Source organism: Tubulanus polymorphus, chromosome 2 (genome assembly GCF_964204645.1).
Source record: "Tubulanus polymorphus chromosome 2, tnTubPoly1.2, whole genome shotgun sequence".
In the NCBI taxonomy this organism is placed as follows: domain Eukaryota; kingdom Metazoa; phylum Nemertea; class Palaeonemertea; order Tubulaniformes; family Tubulanidae; genus Tubulanus; species Tubulanus polymorphus.
The window spans coordinates 5,183,378-5,210,301 of NC_134026.1; the positions used below are offsets into that span (position 1 = coordinate 5,183,378).

The 26,924-nt window shown below is 36.6% G+C and overlaps 6 protein-coding genes across 8 annotated transcripts; 3 read left to right on the forward strand and 3 right to left on the reverse strand.

Moving 5' to 3' along the window:
- Positions 1–80: 80 nt before the first annotated feature.
- Positions 81–2,852, forward strand: LOC141899472 (uncharacterized). The gene is made up of 3 exons (XM_074785819.1): positions 81–164; positions 416–637; positions 1,035–2,852. Exons 1-3 carry the CDS (start codon positions 98–100, stop codon positions 1,244–1,246), a joined length of 501 nt encoding a protein of 166 aa, XP_074641920.1. The 5' UTR covers positions 81–97; the 3' UTR covers positions 1,247–2,852.
- Positions 2,853–2,881: 29 nt separating this feature from the next.
- Positions 2,882–4,243, reverse strand: LOC141900225 (glutamyl-tRNA(Gln) amidotransferase subunit C, mitochondrial-like). The gene is made up of 5 exons (XM_074787018.1): positions 4,070–4,243; positions 3,811–3,855; positions 3,555–3,721; positions 3,358–3,461; positions 2,882–3,247 (listed from the first exon to the last, which is right to left on the reverse strand). Exons 1-5 carry the CDS (start codon positions 4,145–4,147, stop codon positions 3,192–3,194), a joined length of 450 nt encoding a protein of 149 aa, XP_074643119.1. The 5' UTR covers positions 4,148–4,243; the 3' UTR covers positions 2,882–3,191.
- Positions 4,244–4,627: 384 nt separating this feature from the next.
- Positions 4,628–16,649, reverse strand: LOC141899544 (TNF receptor-associated factor 4-like). Its single transcript, XM_074785914.1, has 7 exons — positions 16,429–16,649; positions 13,380–13,431; positions 13,042–13,146; positions 8,739–8,900; positions 7,055–7,216; positions 6,753–6,908; positions 4,628–6,335 (listed from the first exon to the last, which is right to left on the reverse strand). Exons 1-7 carry the CDS (start codon positions 16,569–16,571, stop codon positions 5,724–5,726), a joined length of 1,392 nt encoding a protein of 463 aa, XP_074642015.1. The 5' UTR covers positions 16,572–16,649; the 3' UTR covers positions 4,628–5,723.
- Positions 16,650–16,805: 156 nt separating this feature from the next.
- On the forward strand, positions 16,806–18,520 carry LOC141900181 (uncharacterized). 2 transcript variants are annotated; one of them, XM_074786954.1, is made up of 8 exons: positions 16,806–16,865; positions 16,963–17,043; positions 17,236–17,331; positions 17,424–17,479; positions 17,576–17,632; positions 17,735–17,852; positions 17,954–18,123; positions 18,282–18,520. In XM_074786954.1, the coding sequence occupies exons 2-8, from the start codon at positions 16,995–16,997 to the stop codon at positions 18,345–18,347; spliced, it is 612 nt and encodes a 203-aa protein (XP_074643055.1). In that variant the 5' UTR covers positions 16,806–16,865; positions 16,963–16,994; the 3' UTR covers positions 18,348–18,520. The 2 variants fall into 2 exon arrangements, with proteins under 2 accessions (XP_074643055.1, XP_074643054.1); XM_074786953.1 differs by lacking the exon at positions 16,806–16,865 and having other exon boundaries at positions 16,932–17,043.
- Positions 18,521–21,036: 2,516 nt separating this feature from the next.
- Positions 21,037–25,826, reverse strand: LOC141899722 (twinkle mtDNA helicase-like). 2 transcript variants are annotated; one of them, XM_074786190.1, is made up of 14 exons: positions 25,704–25,826; positions 25,155–25,576; positions 24,862–24,955; positions 24,638–24,785; positions 24,181–24,350; positions 23,604–23,760; positions 23,404–23,525; positions 23,158–23,329; positions 22,936–23,070; positions 22,734–22,807; positions 22,531–22,645; positions 22,250–22,441; positions 21,866–21,997; positions 21,037–21,776 (listed from the first exon to the last, which is right to left on the reverse strand). In XM_074786190.1, exons 2-14 carry the CDS (start codon positions 25,552–25,554, stop codon positions 21,558–21,560), a joined length of 2,130 nt encoding a protein of 709 aa, XP_074642291.1. In that variant the 5' UTR covers positions 25,555–25,576; positions 25,704–25,826; the 3' UTR covers positions 21,037–21,557. The 2 variants fall into 2 exon arrangements, with proteins under 2 accessions (XP_074642291.1, XP_074642290.1); XM_074786189.1 differs by having other exon boundaries at positions 24,638–24,788.
- A 42-nt stretch (positions 25,827–25,868) lies between these two features.
- On the forward strand, positions 25,869–26,667 carry LOC141899547 (acyl-coenzyme A thioesterase 13-like). The gene is made up of 3 exons (XM_074785918.1): positions 25,869–26,003; positions 26,153–26,337; positions 26,427–26,667. Exons 1-3 carry the CDS (start codon positions 25,908–25,910, stop codon positions 26,584–26,586), a joined length of 441 nt encoding a protein of 146 aa, XP_074642019.1. The 5' UTR covers positions 25,869–25,907; the 3' UTR covers positions 26,587–26,667.
- Positions 26,668–26,924: the final 257 nt, after the last annotated feature.

Consider the following 26,924-nt stretch of genomic DNA (forward strand, 5'->3'; position numbering starts at 1 on the left):
GTTCAAAACCGGTTCTATGCATGAATGGCTTTTACCGTATAAAACAACGAGTGCAATACGTCAATCGTCTTCACTTGAAAAACAAATTGCGAGCGAAATGGCTGGAACTAGCCTATTTCATATTGGGGTTTTTACCCTTGTACTTATATCTTTGTTAGAACCGGGTAAGTGCGATGAATTGTTTGAAATTAAATTTCCTTATCTTGTTAAGAGTTGATGTCTTCTAATGCTAATATTTCCTAACGAACTAAAAAGTTATCAAATACCTACAAATACATAAGAAGTTGAAAAATGCAATGTGCCGCGTCTTCTTACTCAATCAAATTTTTCGAGAATTAAATAACTTGTGAAACTGGAAAACGTATTTTCTTGATCCTCAACTCAAATGATACCGAATTAATTTCAAAATATCTAGGCGCGTCGCAAAATCCAAATACACAGGATCAACCGCCCAGAAAGGCGACGGATACGATCAAATGTTTTGAATGCAACGTTTTTCGAGGTTCGGTGAAACCGAAACAATGTCGCGAAGGTGATGTCGTCGAACAAGATGATTGTGTGGCATGCGCAAAATATGTGACGCTGATGACATTAGGTTACAATAAACCGAAATACGGCGGTATCCATCAAAAGCAAGGTAAGTTCTATATACGAAAAATTCTCTGTGATTCGTGCTGAAGTAAATCATCGTCATTTTGTATAACAAATCCGTACGTACAAGCTCAGAGCTTCATAAATTGACTTCATGTATTAATGATGGTTCATTTTGCTATTTAATAGTGAAAAACGCAATATCAAAACTCTATCAAATCTCAATATGATGTCTCGGCTAAAATACAATCAACTCAAATCTGCATATTATTCTCAGTTGGGAAAAATTGCAAAAAATATCCACATGAAATTATCCGTGGTCGTGTCAATTCTTACAATTGACGCCTTCCTTTCAATCGACCTAAATATTTTATATATATATGTATATGCTTTGTGTTTGATATCATGTCCTCGGGTGTGTCAGGTATTTCTATTCGTTTCAGTCTACAATGTGACGACCAAGATGTGTATACCAAAAAATCGGTACACGCCGCAGTCCAAAGATGACGCATGCTATTGGGATGCGGGCAATTCTGGAGAGCAGACAAGATGTTACTGTTTTTCAGACTTATGCAATGCTGGTTCCGTGAATTACATTTCGCGGTCCGTTTTTCCTGCTTTATTCCTCACATTGGTCTCCGCCGTCCTGTACTAGAATCAGAATCATCGACAGATATATTTTCACTAGAATCATAAATTTTGTTTTCTTTGTCGACGGCTTTTTTCAACATTAACATGGGCATGAGTTTCTTTTCACAATGTTTACCGGTGTAAAAAGCTTTATGTACAACGATCAACAAAATATTAGCCCATATACATGATTACTGTACGAGCAAAAACTAGTTTGTGAATAGAATTTCGGAGATTAATATACATATATATACATAGAATCACGGTATGCAGCCGGATCTGAAATGCGTCACGATGTCCTTTGAAGGTTAGACAGAAGTAGATCACGTTTTTCTTACACAAAGAAACCGCACTAGATTTTGGATAATAGTCTCGATTTGAAATTTTTTGAAAATTGAAATAGATATACAGTTCCGTGATAAGTCAGATGAATATTAACGTTGCTTTATGAATAGCTAAATAGAATGTGATACGCATGCTTTTTCAACTAGATTCTAATAACCGAATATAGATCCTAATGAACAACTTGATATCAATTTAATCTTTTGTCATTTGACACCATGCTTACATCTCTTGTTTAGTCCGTAGCTGTTTTTTTCCATCTCCATTTGAGGTACATTCGTGATCACAAATTAGATATAAAGGCCTACGACATATATACTTCCATTGTATATGCAGGTGAAGATGACTTCAAAATACCCGATTCAACTTAATTTTGATAGGAATTCTAGCAATTGAAGCACTATGATATACACTACATATGCGCACAAAATGAGTCGTTAACTATTAAAACAAATAATCTATATAGCCTTTATGTATCATCATAAATTGTAAATTAGGTTTGCTGTGTGATTGATGTCCGTATGTAGATGATCTTAATCAATCGAAGATGAATTTCCTGTTAGAACGGTAGCAGACCATATCTAGCTGCATATAATTAATAAATCAAGCCAAGTGGACTTGTTCTAAAATTCAAATTTCGAACAGGGAACATGATGTCTTGCTAGGAATCGATAGGAAACTATTGGCGGGAAATTTACGTTGGATTGTATAGTAACGAATTTCGTTGATACGAATGATTTTCAATTACCCCGAATACTTGTAATAAGGAGTTTCCACTGTATCTGGGTTATAGCTGTTAAATTATAGTATGAGTTAACTTGTGATTAGTTTATTTTCATTGTTAACACGACTAAAAAAAAACCGTTGAACTTGGTTATGGTTTTGTAGGTAATCAAATATTTTACCACGCAGGCCCGTAGTAGCGAGAAATTCGGGTGGGTTCGTTTTTTAATTTGGGCAGAATTGAATGGGGGTCTGGTGCCCACCCCAAAGAAAATTTTGCAATTGGATGCTCAGATATAGCCTCCTTACGATTTTACGAACGTCCAGGTAAATGAAGTAACATAATATAGATTGTACAGGTTTCCTTCGGAACGAATTTTTAGCGCTACGGGCCCGGCCGTGAATAACTAATTAAGAACTCGAATCTTAAGTTCACCCAGCTGAATGTATTAACATCGGTACCAAACGTGACGCAATAACGTGACGTATGTAACACCATTGATAAATAGGATCCGAGACGCAAATTCCTTACAATTCTTTTAAGCACTTGAAATGAAACTTCGATGTTATGTAAAAATTTAAAAGTAATAATAAATTTGAAATCATTCTTTTTATTTTCAAAACAAATTTTAACGTTTTTTCCATCATTTGTTCCGTTATTATACATTGGGTATTCATTCCTGAAAAATTGATTTCAAAACTACGATATCACTACATCTTTACTTGAGCGATTTTCCTGCCCATAATTTCACTTTTTGTAGTTAATAAACTAATAATTGGTTGACACTACTTAAAACCAATGCAGTTTGTGGAATATACGTGACTATCATTGCATCGGCAGCAACTACTGATTCACAACATTTCACAACAGTTCAGATATTCTTTTTCAATCTGAATTTCCTTCCTCAGCTTTTCTTTTGAGGATTAACTGAAATATCTTCCTTCTTTAAGGGAATATTTCCTGAAAGGAGAAGAATGTTAATGTATAAACACTTAGCGCGAGTATTGAAATGGGAATACATATGCACTGCAACTGCGATAATTTGAATTCCGACGAAAGTGTGTACTAACCTGGAGGTGCCACAAAGTATTCTTCAACGGTTTGTGAAGCATTCCGTAAAATCTGCTCTCGAATTTTGCCTTCATTCACAATATCATCTCGCAAATATAAAGACCTTAAGAGAGTAGAGGCAGATCATGCAAGCCACTGTCAACTGAACTTCAATGGAAAGAAGAATTTGGTGGAGTTTTTTGCCGTTCTACCCTACCTGTCCTCTAACACAGACTCCATGGGCTCCACACCGCTTGTATCGACGTCTTGTAGATGGTTCGCAAATCTAATCGCATCTGACAACCGTTCAACTGCCGCCTGATTGCTGAAGTCAACCAGCGAGAGTCGCTCAAGTAAATATACCATATCCTCATCAATGGAAGGCTGAAAATTGTAGAAAAAAATATCTTTTTTCGTTAAAGCTCGATAATATGAATTGACAAATTGACATTAGGGATTCCAAATATTTCTACCTCTGCTTTATCAGGTTTTCTCTTCCATGTTGGTTCACTTGGCACCTTAAATTGAATTGTCCAAATTTAGATTTAACAAGATTTAGATTTTTATCCTCCAAGAATTATATAGGGAGTTGGCACAAAATCCAGCCCATCTAAATACTCCTCATTAAGTGCACTTCAGATATAAAAATAAAAGAAATGACGGGTGGTGAATATATATGTTAAATATAATGACTTTGAATTGAATTGACCTTTAGTGAAATTCAGAAATTACCTTCGAAGATAGACGATTTTTGAATTGAAAAAGGGGATAATTTCGCAACAGTAACTGCATATGCCTCAATCTATACATGTCACTCAATAATATATGATACGATTTGAGTGTTAAGCGTTAATTAGGTGAAAAATGTATTTTGAAAATAATATTCATTATTTATTTCCGGGTTTATGGAAGGTGCTGCCACCATCTGGTTCCACGGTTAGTCGTTGGCCCTCGCTTGCCAGTGTTAGCTTCAGTCGGTGCAGGAGCAGGACGAGTGACAGTAAATCCGAATGCGTTTTTCTAAGTTTTTGGCTGGTGTCTGTTGATATAATTCAGCTCATGGGCTTTCTCGGAAGGGTGCAGTTTTCTATTCGTGAAAAGGTCCGTGTTGATTACGATTTTAACGACACCCGCCCCTCTACCTGACGGGCCCTTAAGACGATCCAACGATTGATTGGAATAAGAACAAATATATCGCGTCTCCAAATATTTTTATTAACAAATATTGTACAATTGTAACAGGAATCATCTCAAAACACTAGGATATGATTCCAATAATGATGATATGCCGTATTTCATACTATATGAAAGTAAATAATTACTTTGTAACTTTAAAACATTTATTACTATGTAACTAAAATCATAAGCCAACTAATAATAAATAACCCTGCTATAACTGCTGGAACCACATCTTGAAAGAGTGATTTCATAAATAGAAGAACATGAAGTAAGACAATTTACATAATTACATAAATGCTGGTAGGGTTGACATTTATCATTTTTAATCATCTGAGCTGGATAAAAACATCTCATTTCATGATGTCCGATGCATGCAAACTACCGGTACTTTTCATTTTGAGCATCCTGAGAAAGTTTTGGTTGACCAGAAAATTGCTACTCTGGATTTAAACCTCGCGGATAATCAATATAACAACGAATATGTTTTTTCTCTGATTTTAGCAACACTTTTACTCCATTTTTCTAAACTTTTTCGATGTGTATTTTTTTTTTGTTTGTTGTCGGCATTGAATGTTACACAGATTAAGGCTCCACTCCCAGGACACGAAAAGGGATCTTTATATTTACATGCAAATAAATGTAAACTACGTAATCATATATTGCACGACGTATGTTTTCGTGAATTTCTAATACTGTAGTTGACAAACAAAAAGACTATAAAAGCACACATTACTCTGCCAGGGTTTTAATTTATTCATCGAGACACGAGTGAATATATCCAGTGGAAAAAAGCTTAAATATCCAGTCTGCAATTAGAGGAGCCGGGAAAGGAGACTAGAATGAATATCATATTTCAGCAATTCAGCGTGATGTGATGAGACCAGCACCATTGAAATTTCGTTTTCATCATTACGCAAAACAAAGAGAATCAATAAATAACATGACTCGAAATGCGTTGTCTGCGGAAAATCGAACGCAATATTTCGCACACATCACTTCAAAGTAGGCAACGAGATGACTGGCAAGCGCTTTTGTCGTAATCTACACCGACCAAATATTTTTCTTTGGGAAAAAAAGTTTACACTGCAATGGTAACTGCTACTAAGGACACTGATAAGACTTTCTGTTGAAATTTCCAATTTAATAACTGGGCACAGTTTTTTGGCTATCATCGTCTCATGTTTCGGAAAACTAACTTCAATTAAACTTAAAGTTGAATAGAGCCTCTAGGGTCGACTTTTATTCGCAAAAAAAGACAATCATCGAGCAGATACTTTCTCGTTTTCAGCGTTTCGTGCGACACGAACTTCGGATACCCGAAGCCCAGGGAACTCTCCTCTTTATCCGGTTTCCGAAAATGCTTCCACGTCGGGTCCGGGATGAAACTCTCACGAATGTTCACGCGTTCCGACAACGGATTCTGATCCAGTAAAGTGAACGACATCGGCAAACAGAACGGCCATTCTAGGATGTTGTCGTATTCGCCCGGTACCAGCTTTATGTAGAGTGACACGTATTTGCCCTCCCCGGCACCGTTACCGTTCATGAATAGGGAGGTGACCAGTTTGTAACCATAACGACTAGTATAAAACGGCTCGCTGACGATCTCTAACCCCGGTTTCGAACGCGCTTCCGCCAGCCTCAACTTATAATCAGGTAACTTCCAAATGAATATTCCATCCGTTACGTTGGCGATTGTATGCACCTTTGATTTGAGATTGTTTATCTGTTGCTGTTGTCTGTGAACTGTCGTGCAGACTAAACTGAGATGTGTTTTGCTGCTTTCGTCAACGTGTTTCTCCATATTAAACCTCGGCGCCTGAAAAATAACGAGATACATATTTATGATATATTCAATGAATTCAAGGGCGGTTTCTAGGATTCTTTGAAGGGATGACCTGAAAATTGGAGTGGGCATAAATTTGAAGTCAGAATCGGCAATGAATGCGAGGGCTGCAAGCGCGAACATAGGTGAAATTTTGGTGGAATTCAGAACGAAAAAGGGGCTTTTCTGCCTTATAAGGGCTCATTTCGTTTGATATCTCATCTTGTTTGCAAATATAATTCCATGCAATTTGGAGGGCACATTCTGATTTTGAAGGGGCTGGGCTCGTCCCACCCATCTTAGTTCACCCTTGGACTTTAAACAACAACCAAATGGCCAGTATGTGGACGGGTGGAAAAAGGAAAAAATATATATATATGAAATCAAATTTTCATAAAAATTTGTATTTACTTTATATGAACAGCCGTGTTCGACGAATGGACACGGTATAATTGTAGCCGGACATTTCTCTTTGATGTGAAGTTCTATGTCGTCTCGGGGTATCTTGCTGAGGTCGCATCTGTTCGGACAAGACACCGGGAACCTTGGACACGAATATTGATGAGTCTGCAATAATTGAAAGTAAACAATGGCAATCAAACGTATACGCAACATTGCATTTCTAGCCGTTTTTTTCTCACTTAACATCTAGAAATATTAACTTTTTTTTTCACAAGCTCGAAAATGGCACACGGTCCACGTACTATACGTACTTGCAATGTTTCGTAAACGAATTCTTTTCCGCAGTATCGACAGATCGCTAGTCGTTTGTGACACTCGTTCCTCATATGATTTCCCAGGAAGCGTCGTTGTAATTTGGCACCGCATTTATTTTCACACCAGGTAACTTCGTATGAACACGTCCCCAAGTGTGCCTAAAATGGATATTTAAAAAAAAACGAAGTGCACTCATGTTATTTCAACAAGACTGTAGAGGACGGGCGACAATGAGATACATCATAACAATGCGAAACCAGCGTACTTTTGTTTCCCCGTATCGCACGTGCGAGGAAACGGATTCAGTCCTATATGCCATGTGCGTCGATGTTTTAATGGTTCTGGTATATTTGAATCATCTCGACATTTTTGTAAGGATGGATAATATGCATTTCTTATATATACAGAAGTTTTTTCCGCGCAATAACCCTTTCCCCCACTTGACCCCGTTGGGTGAAGGGTGCCGATGTAATGGGGCTTGCAATCAATTGAGGATCTCATCTCTTTTATATTTATACTATTCATACTATTTTGTTATGCTCGGAAAAATTGTATATCTTTTATGGAGCAATAAACTAAACTTGAAACTTTGAGTGTCCAATAATAAAAGAAGGACGAAGAACTCGTGGGCGAAATGGTTGACCACAAACAGGCTGCCGTGCAATAATCAGACAAGCAGTACCGATACTTAATTGAATCCAATCACAGATACATGACATAACGAGAACCACAGTGGGAACTTGCATTAGCGGAAAGGTTACGTCCTTAATTATTCATAATTCATAACTCGTTCCCAATTATTCGAACGACGCAGGCAGCGATACTCAGTATAGATATGTTTATCTATAGATAACATAGATATATTATATCTTCCGCTGAAATATTTCTTTTTTTTAATCTACATGAATTCATACATTTGTCTTATGTTTGAAATATGACGTCATTGGCTGTTATCGGTTATAAATGACGCGATATCTTCGATAGCTTTTACCCAAACATGAAAAAAACACGACAATCGCTTCACGCTTGCAGTCAACCAGCTGTTACTAGTATCACATACTATATCTCTGTGTATCTGTATCATCAAACGCGTACCGATTTTCAAACCTCTCGTATTGTATAACATAACATAAATTAATGTCATATATTAATTGCTTCGTTGCGGCATTTCAGAAAATCTAATCGCATTATCCATTAGGCCACTATCGGCACAGGATTCTAATCCTCTTAACGCAACATTGACACACAAATTTCAGCGACCCCGGCAACAGCATATGTCGTGCATAATTATTGTCATCCTACTGTTAGTGGGTCACTTCTAAATATTTCTAAATACCGCGATATCGGGAATCAAAAATTCTCATTATTCGGGGCGATCGTGGTTCGGGCGAGAATTAAGCAAACATCGCGAGTTCTCGCTATTATCAAACACATCCAGACTGACAAATAGGGAAACACGACCCAAGTATGTTTGCGGACTAGATCCCTGGCTAGGTAACTGGTCACTTTTGGTTAAACGACAGTTGAATCTAGTCGTAGTCTGAATCCTTTTGTTGATTTCCACGGAGGTGTGAGAAAATATGAAATCCTTTTCTTTCATCGGCCGTGAAAACTACATTTCATGATATTTCAGATATTGAACGAATTTTTCAATCAACAAAATCGCTGTCAATGACTTACCTCAAATTTGTCTCCTTTGAATTCTTGGCCGCAATATTCACACATTTCCCGCCGTTTTTTACAGCTGTTCACGATATGATCTTGCAAACACATTCTCGTGACGATTTCGGAACAATCGTTCGGACATCGGATCACATAGTAACGACACTTCTCCAAGTGTTTCTGCAATAAGAATTACGCAAACAACGGCTATTTAGATAAATGAAAAAAAGTTACAACGAAGTCACCTCTCGAAGGGCGTTATGCACATGCGAAAAAACCGCTCTACTGGTATTGCCGTAGCTCATCAGATTTACGTGATGTTAATATATACATTTTATTCATGACGAATTAATTTCATTCGATCACGAACATTAAACCAAACAATCACACGTCGCTTTTCAAATCACGAAGTAATAAAATGTCGGGGCATCCGGCGTTGTGAATTCCTAGTGAATGACTAGTATAATGTTGTGTAGCCGCCTAGGCGTTGTATGCGATGTAATCGGTTTTTCGCATCTGTGACATCTCATCGGCGTGTCTTTTGCATTAGAAATAAAAAAATATATTTTTACCGATTTTTACATGAATATTATATGCATTTGTAGTTTCTATCACGACCGGGTAATGTTATATTTGTCGGGATGTCATGAATCTTCGATATAGATTGTGTATACGCGTGTTATGACCGAAAGCCCAGTCGAGCAACACAACCGGTACTTCCGCCTTAAATGGATTTTTTGAAAAGAAATCGATATATAAAAGTGTTAACCGCGATGCATCGATAACCATTGGATAACATTGAAATGTGATATATTCTTACAGTTGAGGAATAATGAGGGCCATCCCACCAGAGACTTTTCGAATTTGGGGGTTTCTCGTATATTGTAGCGAAATGTCGAAAATGTGTATAAAACTTTCTGAGCGATTCATGTTTTTAAACACAAAATGAAAACAATATCTCACAGTTGGCGGAACACGTATGGTATGTTACGCGTATTCATTGTTTAAACATGTGTCACAACATATAATCTGGTGACATATGGAGCTAGCCATAGTACACGAGGAGGATCGGGTTATTGGATACCCTTTGAAATATCCTGGCCTGGGCCAAATGATGACATCACAGTCAATGCACCTTGCTTTCCATTTAAGTCAACATTCATCTCATCAGCTAACTGCCTTTATACAACTAAACCAACACACCAATTTACGGGGAGAGCTCTTCAAAACAGCACTTACAAAAAAATAGTCCAGTATAGGGGTGTGCCGTGAAACATATGTTGGGCGGAAGAAAGTCCGATCAGTCGAGCAGGAGATTGAAACGCGCAGTCTAAGATATGAATGAACCAAGAAAAATAATAAAACAGAATTCTTCCGCGGGATGGCATAGTATTTTGGCGTAATTCATTTTTGGCAATTTAATCAGTTATTGCGTAAAATAATGAAGAACTTACTAGTTTCCAGATATATGGCATAAGAGATTTGAAGAATGTCAAATGCATGAAAACTATATTTGACTTCGACCGTCTCTGTGCGTTAGTAATATCAAGATTTAGAAAGCCAAAGAAAACTCGGTCAAATGCATTCAGGCCATTTCTAAATTAAGATAATCAAAGAAAACCTACATAAACATTATTTGCGCCGTGAGTAGGTGTGGATTCTCTGATAGTTGTTGGGATGTGTGGTGGCGAGTATTTGTCACAAAGAAAACAATTCAAAGTACTCAAATGATGGAACTATAGATGATTATAAAGGAGCGATTATACGCAAAAATAGCTGATAATTCTACGGTTGCACTTTGTGACGACGCTCATAGATAACCGCGTATGATGACGTACATAGTCTGATAATAAAACAACAGTCATACTTGTCAAATTAATCTGAATTGTATAAATTCTTCCTGATTTCAAGAGGATTTCGACCATCGATATCGCCAAATACGTAAATTTCGTGAACACGCATTGTACAAAACAGATGGCCGTATATGGACTAATTAAACACGAAATCCTTCCTTGAGAATTCATCAGATGTAAAATAGTTCGATCCAATTGTACCGTCAGATGCGTTAATATCAGTGAAAATATGCACATATACGGTAACCGTTGTGTATTGTATATCTTTACCGGGACACGTAAAATGTATGGTTCGATTTGCACCCGCTTATGTAAATTCCAACCTTTGTTGTGAATTTCAACGACCATCGAATTCCATCTACCTCCGATGCCTTTGGTAAGATGGCACGCTTAGAAAAGTAATGATTTTACAAATCGGAAAAATACTCGATTTATCCATCATTCCCGAAAAAAAAACTATACTCCATGCCGAAGGAATCTTATTCAATGATATTAGTTTTACGCATTGTAGATTTAATGATTCGAGTAATTGCGCAGACAACCTGAATCATTATTGTTTGGCATCATTGAGATGCGAACATACAAGCAAAATATAATAACGACCCCGATTTAAAAGTTGATAATTTCGTATATTTGGTTTGAATTGCACTCACTGTCGGATACGGGTTTGAAACTAATTACACGTGGATCTTTTTAATGCTATTGATAATATGATATTCCAATATTCCATATGTCGCGTATAAAATAAAAGCCTAACATATAAGAACCGAGCACCAGTTGGCATACATTATAAACACCAGTTATAAATGCGATAAGTGCTCCAATTGTGGTTTCAAGTGAATCGATTCAGAGCGTTACATTTTTTTTTCATAATCAATATCAACTCAGGTGGGTAATTTCTTTCTCTGGCGCAGAAAAAAACAATATCATCTAATGCAAAATGTTTCCAATTTTAACCAAGTGTACGTTAAAAAACTAGTATCAATTTTCGGAATGAGAACGTTACCTTAAATGATCTCGACAAGAGAGGCTCTTTCGTGACGCGAACTATTCAGATATTCCAGACAAAATGCTAATTTTTCATGCACAAAAGCAAAGCCTGAGTATTTTTCCCGATATTCATAACTATGTACGTTCTTCAATGACTATTCTTACTTTGTCGTAATTACATTCAGAATGAAAAACGAACTTTAAAAAACATATCAATCGACTACTATATATTGATATTTTGAGTCATATATATGAGATAACGTATTCGATGAAATTGCTGAAGTCTTTGTAATTTAAAGACGTGTAGTAGGGAGGTATGCTCTATTTGTTTAACGTGGGTTGAAATGCGTCTCGGGACACGGTGTTTGATTTTTTTTCTTCACCCAGAAATCTATTTCTATAGGGGGCCTAATGTAATTATTAGTTTAACTACACCTACGATCATAGCGTGAACACTTCCCCGAATGCTATGTGGTAGCGAAATAAGATTTCTCCTAAAAAGCTCACTGATTCGTTTACGATTATAGCTTCTTAGTATAACTTGGCAAAAAGTCAACGACACTCGGTTAAAAGTAAAGTCGTTCCGTATAACCATAAAAGGTAAAGGAGAGATATTGACAAATGATTCTATAGGATAGTCGAAACGATCAAAGATTCGTCTTTGAGTTGAATACGTTTAACACGTAATTCGGTTAACTTAAGGTTTCGTCAAATTGTAAAATCAAAACATCGAGACACAAAAGTCAAATTTAGCCCAGGGCAGAGTAAATATCGTTAGGTTTGCACTAGATTGGTCTATTTCTCTTGAGAATCTGACATTTCTTTTCATTTCGTGAGTGAATAATGGCTGTAAAATCAACCATAATGTATTTCAAATCACAATATTAGAAACCGGAACTAAGATTCCGAAAATAGAAAGTTAACGTCAATCGTAATTAGCACATCAACTGCTATTGCGAGATTTTATCGTACTTTAGGGTATTGTCGTGTATTTGTAATAAAACGACGAAACCTACTGAGCTGTACATGATTTATTGCTTGGCACAAATTTCAGATTTGCGTTTCGAAAGATTGTTTTTGTTATTGATTAGAAAAACTACTTTTGGAAAGGCCCTTTATGAATTTCTTCATATATCTGCGCGATTTATTGAAACGAAATTTATATACAACGCAAGTCGCTACCGATAAAAAGCAAATAGATTGTTGACCTGAATTCCATTTACGTATCAGGGACCAGTGGCGCAGATCTGGATTTGAAGACCATCTTAGTTCTATAGCCATCTAAAACTTTAGATTATGATTAACTTATGATTTTAAGACCACTACTAAGTCACAACTGTGCAACTGGCCCCATAGACTTATTCTATATCAGCAGTTGAGACTTGGCGTCTTAAAAACAAAATTATATATATTTCACCTTTCGCAAAATAGAAGAGGTGCGGGATCCTGGGGAATATATTTCAGAAAAGTTAGCTTACTTGAAGATTACTGAGAAGGTCCGTCCATCTACAACCATCGCTGTGCTGTGGGCAGCGTACCATGGCAGAGACGATGTCATCTTCAGAAGTAGGATCAGGATAAATCTAAAATTATTATAGCTTTATACATCATGATGAATTCGATATCTGTTAGCTTGAAAAAAAAAACATCGCTGTGCTACAAGGCGATCATTGCCCTCGGACGAACACTGGGTGGCAACTGAGGTTATGTTGGATCGCGGGGATTCAGTGTTCGCCTTTCAAACTGAAAATTTGAAATCAAAACAAATTGCTCCTGATAGATAATATTCTCTAAGTAATTGTAAATTGGAACTGACCTTTGCGTAATCCAATGGTAACTGATCCTCAGGGCACTTGAAAACTCCTTCGCTGAAATGAACGAACCAAACGATATAGGATTCAATGTGATCCTCACGGTAGATTTTCAGTTCTAATTACCTGAAGAATCAAGCTGGCAATGCAATTGAATATTAACAAGTTTACGCCAATTTCAATGGAATAACCGCTGATTATGATTTAAGAATATTATAGCGGATTTTGTTAATCCTGCAAATTTCATTCCTATTCTGTTTTATTGTGATTCGAATATAATTCGTGAAATCAAAGACTGCACTTTCGTAGTCTAAGCTTATAAGGTGATTCATGGAGCCTCGGGCTATAAAATCATAGATTCGCAGGTAACTAACTCCCTATGTGTGTGCATGTCCAGGAATTGTGATTCGATCATCATAATGAATCAGACAATCATTATAACATTTCATTTCCGATTGAAAGGAAACCTTTCTAAGAATGCGTTGCTTTTTCATACTCTTGAGTGATTCTTGTTTTCGTTCTGAAAATATTCTTAAGTTTATTAGTAGGACGGTGATGAATATAAATTGTTTGAATATAAATAATCAAAATATTGAACAGTTTTCTCTGTTCTCTTTTTGTTGTAAAGCCAACGATCTCTATTCTATATGGATTCTAGGCTGAATGAATTATTATTATAATCAACTGTTGATGGATTTTATAAGCTGGACTCGTCTTGCTATGTACACATTGTTTAGATGCCTAGACAAGCCAGATTAATATCGATCTCATATCAGTCGTGTTCTGATACATTATCATTTCCAGATTTTCCGGAAACGCCTTTCGAACGTGACTCTTTCACCTTCTGCGAACAAACTATATCAATTATGAGCCCCGCATGAAAACCTCTTCCGCCCCCCGTCCGGCAAACGAGTCTTAAACACATATAGGCTCGCACGACCTTTCACCGTGGTCTCAAAAACAGTGTGAACTTCCGCCAGGTTTTAACTAATCCAAAACCGCATTTGAAACGTTCCCACACGATTTTCAAGATTTCTCAAAATAAGCAGACAATTGAAACCAGCGTGACGCGAAATCAAAGCGTCAAATGACAGTTATAATCAAGGGTCGGGAGCGTAGGAACAAAAAGTTACGTAATATCTATTTATCGCAGTTAAATATCGCGTATATGCACTAAATACGATATGATTAAAATTTAGATTTGACCAGATTTCGCTTGATTAGTGTAGCATTAATACAATCATTTGTATAGCCTACTGTTTTAGGAAGGAGTAGAACACACGAAGGGAAGGTGGTTCAAAAATAAACTTCCATATCGCATTTCAATCATTAAAGAGGCATTTTGATACACCCAAAAGATTATTTACGAAAGGCGATTATCTAGTTTGAAAAAAATCAATTATTTTTAATCAAATGAAGGATCAATATCTCCATCAATTGGATTTTTAAACTTGGCAGATTTTGTTTTAATTCAAAAGCAATCGTTTTCATGAAATCTTAAGACTGATTTTCAGCTCATGACGGGGATGATCAATGAAAGGATATGATATTTCTGATTAGGAAATAAAAATTATTCTCGGTATAAAAAGGCCACGTCTAAATCAATTGTCACACGAACGAAGGTATATTGCATCTATAGCTTCACACAAACCGCAGGGAGTTGGCTCCAGTTACTATGGAAACCCTTTATCAACAACTTGGTTAGTAGATCAGCTTTAATTATCCACCAGGGTCCAGCCGACTTTATTGATCTATAGGTAAGATTTACGCGTCGTATTGCATTGCCATCACATATTGAGTGACCAATGAGATTATCGTTTATTTTTTCCAGTCAAGACTGTTCGGCAATTGTGTATAACCGTTAACCCAGGCATTAAATTGAAGCGTCGTCAGTAATCAATTAATTAAAACTAATTAGCAGTCTCACAGGGGATGAGTAGTTAAATCAAATAATCTGTTTACACCACACGACAATAGTTTGTCCAGACGAACAATGGGATGTTTAGAAAACGTGAACAGCGTCAGTATAGTGACTCGACGGGGTTTACGAGATTCCTGATTGAAGGTAATTAAACCCTGCTAAAAAATGTGCGTGTCTTGACACGGAACAATGCATATGTATGTTTTCCCAGCTAATAACCTTAGAGGACAACCGCACCTTGGAGTAATCATTGAATCAATGAATATTCCAAGACCGCACCAAACGAATAATCTATGACAGACGCAAGTCGAAGGTCTAATCAACGGTCGATAAATACATGAAAACTCTCAGATAATTGAGGTTACTAAAATTCCTATTGTTGATTAAAATAAATTCTATCTTTCAAACAGATTCACAGAGAACGCCAGACCCACGTATAGCTAGTCACCAAACGCATTTTAAGACAGACGTATTCAGCGAATTTTGACCAAGAAAATGCATCATTATTTCCCTTCATCAGATCAAGCATTTTTCCCCAAAAATGCTTAGTTCGATAATGAAGTATTTTCTATTATTGATAGAATTAGGTAAAATAGCTTTGCATGTATTTGACAGTTATTTGTACAGTTGTAGCAGCTGATGTATTTTAGTAGAGTATAACACCTCGGTAGCACTGTGTCATACATTTACTGTCACTCATTTCATCAGGACCCACTCGATAACACATGTCGTGTCCGTGTAAAATTCAAACATACCAACAGATTTTTATTCCGAATACCAACTATGTTATATTTAGACGAATATTGTTTCTGTACTCCACTCGAAATGTTTATTATCAGGCCCTGTATTTGAAAACATTCATATTCCACGAGAATCGGTGGCATTTTTAAGAATATTTCAACAGGTCCTGAAATGAATGCTTAACCTAAAAAATATACACCTATCACGTTTTTAACCGATCTAATACCCTTAACATCTACATTATCCCTCAAATCGTCGTCATACTCAGCTGAAATAAATGTGTATATTTCAAAATAGTTTTGGATACAATATTAATTTCAGTATATTCCTATTCCTGCAACATTTTCAAAATCACCAGCATTTATAGGCTATAGATTTAAAGAAATACTCACCTCAAATATTCTTGCAAACAAGTGTCGCAAAATCGGTGTCCACATGATGTAATTTGCACCGGGTCTCGCATCGGAAGCTGACATAGCAAACAGAACAGTTCTCTTTTCAGTACATCCACAAATATGTCACTATAACCGGGCATGTCGAGGGTTCGAGCCTTAATTACGACGAGCGTACGAGCTAAACGATATACATATTGTCTCGAGCGACCTCAGCTCTATAACTGCCGTCACCGTCAACGCGCGGCGCGACTCATTCGCAAATATAATACACCGCGAAATAAACTCGCTATTCTCTTTACGCTTATTGGTTGCTCCCTTTCATTATAATGTATATATCGTGTATGTTGTTTCCATTTAGAAAAATATATTTTCTGTTTGAAAAAGCGTTAAGGTTAAACACATTGAAAATGCTGAATATGAGCTGAACGGCAATTGTTAGTACATATTTATGTATGATTTCTAAACTATGTCATGCGAAATATTCCCTCTTGCAAAATAATCAGCCCGTCATGTTTGTTATTATTTACACAGGTTAGATCGTCGACAGTGTGGAGGGATCGTAAATGGATAAGGACGATTTGAGAGTGTTTCTTTACGTTCCAAACATAATAGGTAAAGGTGATGTAAATGACACGAATACATAACACATGTACTTCTGCATTTTAGTGGATATTCATAATTAAAGCATCGTAGATTTTGTAATTCCTTGTAGCACGTGATGCCGCGATAACGTAGACCATTTAGTTTTACTTTCATCCTCCAGGTGGCGCATTTTGACATATGAATGATTTTTCTTATTTACAGACTATGTAAGAATTAGTTTGCTGATAGTCGCATATTTCACCTTTACCTGGCCTTCGGTATTTCTATTTTTCTACACTATTTCGTGTGTTTTGGATTGTAAGTGTGAAATGCTGTTTTTAGAAGATCTTTCCCGAAGAATTGATTAGCGTAGATTACGTAGGATACATTAAAAAACATTTTCCTTTCAGTTTTTGATGGTTATGCAGCCAGAAAATTAAATCAGATATCTGCTTTTGGGACATGGGTAATATAAAAGATGTTGTATTTATTAATTTCATGCACGTGTTTGATTACTATTTTGTTACATCGACCAACGAAATCTTTTTCATATATTTTCAAGCTCGATGTTGCCGTGGATATTCTTGGGCGGTCTATGGTATGGTGTCAAACGTATCAGGTATAGATGTACATACGTGTATATGTCCAGACTTTTTAAAATCTATCTTGGTTGAATATGAATTCTAAACTGATATAAAATCATACTATTCGATCATTTCAGTGGGGCTGGCTGATAGTCTCAGTTGAATGGCTGGCGTTTGTATGTTTTCATACCCAAGGAATGGGATGGAAAAACGTCCCCGAAGCACCTGCGATTGTTAAGGCTGTAATGCGAAATGGTACTAAAATAACAAAATAATTTTTAGAAATTTACATTTGAAACAACTTAGGAACTACTTCCGACGAGTAGGCTAAATATATTCTTTATATTTTCTTTCAGGTTTCAAAACAATTTGGGGATTGTTTGCTATTGGGAGCTTGGATTGTTTGCCAGTTTGCATGTATATTTTCTCGAATGGATGGTTGACAGCACACGGTGTCCCTTACTTCTTGCAGTATTTCTGTATCGGAGTGCTGAGTGCTGGTAGAGCACTGTGTATGGTGTGTGAGGTGGGTACACAGCCTAAATACCCTGGTCACGTTCCCAGACCCGGTTCCTCAGTTTTCGGCCGGATTTGACCACGGGCTCTAAAACGAATCGCTTGATGTCTACGATCTGATTCTTAATTCAAAATATTGATAACGAATTCATCTTTTTTTCATTTCAGGTTTGGGTGATATGGTCGCATGTTTTGTTGCTGGTCAGACAAACCTCTAAGTCGCCAATAGAATAAACGATATCTTTTACAAATTGTGTGTGATGCTATGCAAAATATATTCATAAACTGTTTACATTTTTCAATGCTCAAGTTGTTGTTTCAGTTTGTGAACAAAATGCATCAGGATATATATCGTCATTTATAATATGACCAAAAACGATTATCAAACCACATTCGTAATTTTTCAATAAATGTTTAACGAAGGTCTTGGATTGATAATGTTATAATCGACCTCCTACTTCGATTCAACTTGTCGTTAGTCATCTTCTTCTAACTCGGCTATTTCTTTTTCATAGTATTCAAGTTGCTTCGCCTTATCAACTTTAACCACAAAACCACACGCGCTCATCTGCATTTCTCGCTTTTTCCCTGGATCTCTACCTGAAAAACTCATTGAACCACGACGCATTATAGGCATGATGAATATTCATATCGATTCTTCACCATCTGAATTTTCCGGCGAAATCATGCTAATGTCATTTCTGTAGTGTATTCTTCTTACATTGAGATAAACATATCATTTCAGGACTTTTAAAATGCTTTTAGCTTCGCTTGAAAATGTGGAACGTTTAAATCGACAATTATTGCGAAGAATTCTTAGAGACAGTAAATAGAGTAATATAATCGGTGCCTCAGTATACCATAAGATCGTACCGCTAAGCTCATCCAATTCGGAATCGAATCGAACTCGTAAAATCAAGAAGCGAGGCAGCACATTGATCGCCTGCTCTAAGAGTATGAAAAAACCGCTAACGTTGATATTTGTGACAGGACTCGCGGTGTAATGACATTCGTTTCACAATTATTACCTGCGACGATATACTTGGATCCAACCACTAAATTCAAATTGCAGCCCACTAAGTTGTGTCCTTGGCCGGCGTCTGCGAGCGTTATTTCATCGCCATTCGATATATCACTCTAACGCGGAAACAAAAATCAAACACCTCGGGATTCAGTATAGGTGATCAAATATGTAAGAATAATATCCTAGATGAACGAATTTGTTACCGATGTGTTGGCAATGGTTAATGTTGTTTCATCATTCATCAATTACCTTTTGTTTATAGATTTTAGTAATTTTTGCGGTGTAGTCGTAACCATAAACGCGTTTGCGAGAATTTCCTTGTGCCGACGGCACATGTCTTTCAGTTATTTCAGCAAGAAAAACTATAGAAACATTACTAAAAAACATTATATATAATTCAAGAAAATTATTTAGGGACAACAACTAAAATCTATTTTGATAATCAATAGAAGCAAAAATACATAAAGAATATACATATACATCTTTACATGTATTTTTGATAGTAGTTTTTTAATAGATTTAATTCAAATTTCAAGCTAACAAAAATGATACCTCGTTTCTCCTAATCGGCCTGGTCATTTTTGTAAAATTCACTAAAGTTTGTAATCATTGTAATCAGTTCATCTCTCTACCGGGTAAAAAAAGTAATGTACTAGGTAGATAGGCTGCCGTCGGGTCAACTTTAAGCTAAGCAGAAATGAGAAACAAGGTATCAATTATCAATTTTTTAGCCTTATGCACCTACCAATTTTTGAGCGTTTCAAGGTAAGCTTAGTGTCACTGGGTGGACAGGAACAGGCGTTTATCAACGCAGGAATAGTAACTACTATAAACCATATGAGGCAATTCATCTTGTCAAGATCCGAATTTGCCTACAGATAAGAAAAACGTGTAATTTTCGACTAATTTGGATTTTACGGAGGTCAAAACATTTGTTTTTTTTTTTACACTAGAAAACTTACACTTTTTCACAGAAAGTTTTTTTCTAAACTGCGAGTGTATTTTCGCTAAAAATTGATAGCGCACTGCTTTTATCCTGAAAAGCAGGCTAGCGTAGATCCGTTGTCAATGCAATTGTAAAAAAAAGATCTCGCTATTTCTGTTTGAATGTCGGATTGATAATTTAAAACTATTTCTGTTATGAGTTGGACGCCGTATCGACGAATATATTTTGCAAAAAAGTCTGACTCTTACCCGTTTGTGCGTTCTTCCTTCTTTGAATTTCAGTTTGAAATGAAAGAAATGGTATTCGTTCAGAAGTCACGTTTTCCTCTCTTATTAACTCAGCTGTTACTATAGAACCGTACGAACAACACTCCTGCCATAAAAAAGTTTGTATGCTCAGAAGCATTATTTTTTCTTCAATGTTTGATTTTGATAGCGCGAGCGTAGGTTATTAAATTCCAGATGGAAATCAATTTCATGCTACCTACTCTTATTTTCGTTTTTTCTTCTCGAAATGGTAGTTGTCAATCAATGAGTATTCTACGTTCGAACGAACGCCAATCACGAATAGCTTCCATCGACTGATATTCTCGATATGAAAGCCGTTTATTCAAATTCAGTGAGAAGTTCACGATTTGAAAACCGAATTGTCCTCCATTCAATTAGAAAAATTATATTAATATTAAGTAAACATTCAACAACTGTCATTCCTAACAGAAAATCGATGTCAATAATCGGTTGATCCAAAACGCCTGACTCTACAATCGACCTTCGGTAAACAATAAGAGGGTATCGTTGATACGTATGATTCACTGGACGGGCTAAAATAATTAGAATATCACTCAAAAACGAACAAAAAGGACAAATCTACAATAAAAATTCAATTTTTTTATTCACGTCTACATAGTAGACAAACAGTGGAAGACATTTCGAATTCGATGTAATTTTCAGGCAATTAATTTTCTACTTAAATTTTCTTAAAATTTGTTAACAAAATAGATTCAATTTCATTTCATTCACATTATTAAAGCATCGATTAATGGTTATAAAGAAACAGACTGCACTACCGAGTCGGTTAACGATTAAAGAGAAGCTATGTACATCCAGTACCGAGATTAACACATGATGCAAATGCGACAAAGATAAAATATCAACAATGATAGAGTAATAGTAAACAGTTTTTGAACACAACTGGCAAAATAAAATAATATTCATCACATACGAGTAAAGGCATCTGAAAGGAACAAGGTGGGGGTGGTTGAAGAATTGACAAAATTGATCTTTAAGTTGTGTCTCCAGTTAGATTTGATTTATAAGACATGCTAACACTAAATCGAATTCATGTCAATGACATCATTTTCAATGACTGGTAATTGAAACTATGATTTTGATAAACTGGGCAGTGTAAATAATATATTAAAAGCATTATAAGTCGGGTATTTCCTGTACAATGTGACAGGTAAAACAGTTTGACATCAGTCATGATAAGGAGACACTTCAACATAGTGATCTTCATCCAGTGCACAGTTAAGAGCATCGTGCTCTAGATATTCATCAGAATCTTCCAATGACGAACTTATTTGTTGGACTTTTTCGACTGGTTTTGTCGATGGTTTATCGGCAAAGCTCAATGTGTCCTTGTTGAATTTCAAAACCATCGTACCTAGGCTTCCATCGAATCTGTTCTTGGCAATCTAACACATATAACAAGTGGAGCATTAGCAAAGATTATCAAGTGTAAATTCTCGGTAGAAGGAGGTGTTCATTAATGTAGATTGTTTACCTGGACAAATTTCTTGCTGCCACGTACGCCACTGATGGTTGGATCTTGCAGAATGAGCACATTATCAGCCTCCTGAGTGGCTTTAGCACTTCCAAATATAGAAGCTTTTGTCAGCAGTGTATCTTCATTCTCCTACGAAGTGTCAAATTACAAGTCAATAATCGGAGATCAGGAAGCAAGCATCGCTGGGGCTGGTTTTACAGACCAATATCTATCCTCAATTCATTAACTCAACTCATTAACTCAATTCATTAACTCAATTCATTTTCAAATGAGCGAGTTAACCTCAATAAGATGCTACTATTTTTATAAAGGTGAGCCCTAATCAATGAAGCAAATTATAGCATTTCGACTTCAAGAACCATCCTTCAACGGAATACAAACCTTTCTAGGGTGGATCACAAGGGTCACATGGCAGTTTCTGTGCGTTGCAAATTTGCGGAAAGCGGCGACGATTTGATCTTGTTTATGAAATCGATCGGCCGAAGCACTGTTCAAGTCTGTTCCCATCATAAATTGTAGATTATCGACAACTATATGAGCGATATCATGCACATATACAGCATGAGACATTGTCTGTTTGAAATCAGAAATAAGTACTCGTACACATCATTCTTAAGCTACACCTAAACAGAAAATTAAAACATGCTTTTACCAGTACTCACTTCTACGACTTTATAGATACTTTCTTGTCCATGAAATGTCATGAAAAACATCGGCAGTTGCTCGAACATGTTGGCCCACTTTGGAAATTCATGTATCTCTTTCGTAAGATTTTTCCTGTGAAAATGATGCAGCAGATAATGTGATGTGATATATATTCGGGTATGTGAAAGCCAACATATGATCTTGTAGTTCAGAAACTTACAACGCAAATTGCTGAATCATCATTTTTGCTAGACGTACATTGTGGATTTCAAAGCTTCCCCAAAGCGTGTTCACCTGAAAGTGAAACAAATTCGTAAGAGTAACATAACAATAACATAAAGCATTCAGTGAGGGTTAAAAGTCATAACTGTAATTTGGGAAGTTTTTATTTACTGAATACAATGATTTATATTTTTACATACCCCTTGCATGCACAAGTCTAACGAATAATCACTAATCCAGGTAGTTTTTCCAGCACCGGTCGGTCCCGTAAATACTGTCAATTCACCTCTTCGATGACCTTTCATGATATCATTCAATTTAGTGTAACGCTTCCACTGAAATTATAGACAGATTTGTTTTTCTTTTCCCTCAAAAAAAAAATGATACAGATTCAGTTGCAGTATAGCCTAATACGAATTTACTTTGATTCCGGCGACTTGTTCTTTATGGGTCAGTTCAGCGAACACATCATCTCTGAGAGATTGGAATGACGTGATAGCTTGGTTTATCACAGGTTGTGCCGTCGCTAATATCTGCGAGATATTTCTTCGATTGTGAAATGCACTCAGTGGGTTTGGGTGATCTTCTACTGGCCTGCAACAAAAAATCTTTATACGTAACATCGAGTTGAAGTATGCAAAATACAGATTAAAGGTGTCAAGCCTTACCGAACCAGAAAACAACGCTTTTCATTCAGCTTCTTACAAAACAATCGAGCAGATTCCCAACTTTTCAGATCGTTACCAAACCAAATGATGATCTTGTTAAAATGTTCAAGCAATGGTAAAACCTACGGTTTGAAATATTAAACTGTGGTTATTTCAAATTCGTAAAAGGCAAAGAGAATTTAAGCTGATATGTGACATACCTCCTGCGGTAAAGTAGAACATCCCTTTGGTAGAGATAATGCTTGCATTTTGCCCTCCTGTTGCACAACCAAAGCATCGAATTCATTGCTGGTTAGCACAACTTCTTTATTCTGAGGTAAAATTGTATTCCAGCCAAAAAGTCCATGATAATTTAGCCTATAAGTATATGGTAATTATCAGCTATTAACAAAAGCTAGAGTGAAATTCATGTACACGTGATATATTTATATGATGTATCAGTAATCATAGGCATCCCCAAGGGGGTGCGGGGGTAGCGGACGCATCCCCTTTTCGAGATAGCTAACTTCTCAAGTTACTATGTAATCAATTTTTCTTGGCCAATTTGACTAGTCTTTTAACTCTAAATGATTCATTTAGAGCCTGGAAAACGTCTCTAAAGCCTCCAATTTTCAAAAAGTTTTTGGGGGAGGCCCACCAAACATCCAACATTGTGCACGGATACTGGATTGATGCATATTCGAACCCCCTATGAAAATTCCTGGGGACGCCTATGGGAGCTGCACTCAAGGCCGATATTTCTCTGATTTTAGCAGAGTCTACTGGCGCTGTTCATACCTAGGAATGGTTTCCTCATGAATAGATGATTTGTTGTCCGCGTCAACAGTCAGCGTTAGGATTTTCAGACCTCGTAAACTATAGTCAACGTGGAACCAGGGCAATAGCAATGATTCCGTAGATCTAGAATATCTCAACATAAATCTGTCGAGTGTTTTCGTTAGAATTCCCTGAAAAATTATGACAGAAATTGGTTCGATTTTCAGCAAGATATTACTTTAACACAAGATGATCAAATATTGCACGAAAGTCTGTGTAAGCAATGAGAAATCAAAGCTGATTTAAACCATGATACAGCTTCACAGTTGTGGGTAAGCATTCAAATCATTTTCCCACATAACTCATGAATGAGCTGGGACCAGTATTTGAAATAAGTTCTGGGGCCGGTTTTGTAGAATGGTATTACATTTAACCTAGGGGCTAACTCAATTCATTCGGGCTGTGCTGATTAACTTACATTCAATGAAAATTTCTGCATGATATCTCCCTTTTCATTGTAAGTCAATTTACTAAATTCTTCTGCCTTGTTCCATAACATGTCAACTCGGCGTTTATCAGATGGCGATATGGGTTCTAAATGTTCAAAGCAAACCATATGCTTTTTTCTGCTAAAAATAAGATATCATTTGATTGGAAGAACATTCTAACAGATTCTTTTTTCTAAATGTCAGTTCAACTTACTTTTTCATAAATTCATTCGAAAGATGTCGATTAATGTTTTCCTGAAGACTTTTCCAGTTGCCTGTTTTCTTACAACTTAGACAAACAAAGCATCCTACATGAAGAGGGAATTTGACATATCTATATATTAATGCATGAACTGCAAATTTTGCTTTCTGAAGTTGCAATCTGTTACTTCGCAATATAAACAAATGTATTTCCATTTTACTGTTATCGTAATGTTTCTTTTTGAACGTGATTCTCTGAACCAGGCTACAGTGAACTGAACCAAGGTAAATGGGAATTTTTATTACCTGTTGTTGAATTGATGAAAAGTTTCTGTTTTTCTTGCGACTGCATTCTAGCCGTCTCAAAGCGTGGACACGTTGTACTGAAACTTGTATAGCCTTCGGTAAAATGGATGTCTTTCTTTTCTAAATAGTTTTTGACCTCGTCCGTTACTGGGTTCAAACTCATATTGATCTCGTTTGAGCTGTAATGCTGAGCTATCGCCATGCCTGGAAAACTCATTCTATCCGGACGCGATGAAACACCACGATTCAATTTGTTTCTTACACCACTACTACTATCCGATTTCATTGAAAAGGTCCTACCGCATTGCGATATCGATCTGACGTCAGAAAATTCATTCTCAACTCTGCCAGAAATTAGTCGCGAAAAGATTCCAGGATTGTTGAATATTCTCTTTGCCATCGTGATCGATCAGGAGAAGCTCCTACAGATAACAAATAGGCAGCAATTGATATTAATTGATTGAACGTATTAAAGACAGACTAAAGTAATCGATAGAAAAATTAAGATTCTGTAAAAACCACACGTTGTCAGCTATCAATTTTTATTACCTGCAACGGAAAAGTTGTTTCTTTTCAATTCATTATATGGCAATTTGGTATGGTGCCAATTAATGGGATTGAAAACACTTTGAAGAAGGTATATTTCAATTTTCAGCGCACATGAATCCATGAACGACAGTGTGGAGCCAACAGATGGCAGCACGAGCTGGTGTACTGTAGTGAGTTTGACAACTGGGAAAAAACACAGAAACAATGTCTTCTTCAAAAGCTGCTCAAGCAGTAAATGCCATGAAACGGGTGATGTCTTTTCTAAATGAAAAGAATACGTTCGACAAGGTTATGCAGAAAGTAAGTTTTTGCTATCTACGATTAAGTTTGATGCCACAGAAACAGTTTGATGCCACGAAACATGGGTCCTTTGGCTTTGGCTTCACCTTGTCCTTTAGGATGTAATACCTACGAAAGTAATAACTTGTTTCTTTTTTGACATATCTAAGGTACAAATTACTTCTGGAGATGTTGGACACTGCATCTGTGAGCTGAAAGTTGAGGAAGAGCACACAAACCGTGTTGGTTTCTTGCACGGAGGTCTCACAGCAACTCTCGTAGACTCTGTATCAACTGTTGCCCTAATGTCGACTGAGCAGGGTAACCCCGGAGTCAGTGTTGACATGAACATCACGTAAGTTTGAAATAAGTACACTATACCACTGCTAGTTGTTCTAAGATCTTTGCAGCGAGCTGATTGCAAGAACTTCTTTTCATTTTCAGCTATATGAAAGCAGTGCCCCTCGGACAAGAAATAATCATCGACGCCAAGACGCTCAAAGTTGGTCGAAGTACGGCCTTCCTCACGGTGGACATTAAAAACAAATCAGACGGAAGTCTAGTCGCTCAGGGAAGACATACGAAACATTTACTAGGAAAGTAACATCGAAGAAACCGTTAAACAATTAGAGCTTGATAAAATTTCTACTTGTCACTTTGATAAGAAACAATTGGAAGTTTAATACTATGCAGCTCTTTTTCTAGAAATATATTTATACTATAGACAAGCTTTTTAGTTTTAGCTTTTTATAGACAATTCTGTGTCTTCTCTACTGAATGTTCATGGAAACAAATGTAACCTCTACTACAGTGGAACACGACGGTCGAGGGTCCAGTTTAACAAAGCTGACTAATACTTAAGGATAACTGTGAAATGAGACAGAGCTGTCATATCAACTAATCATGTTCCACGCAGCTTCTGAGGATCAATCGTCGTGTAGC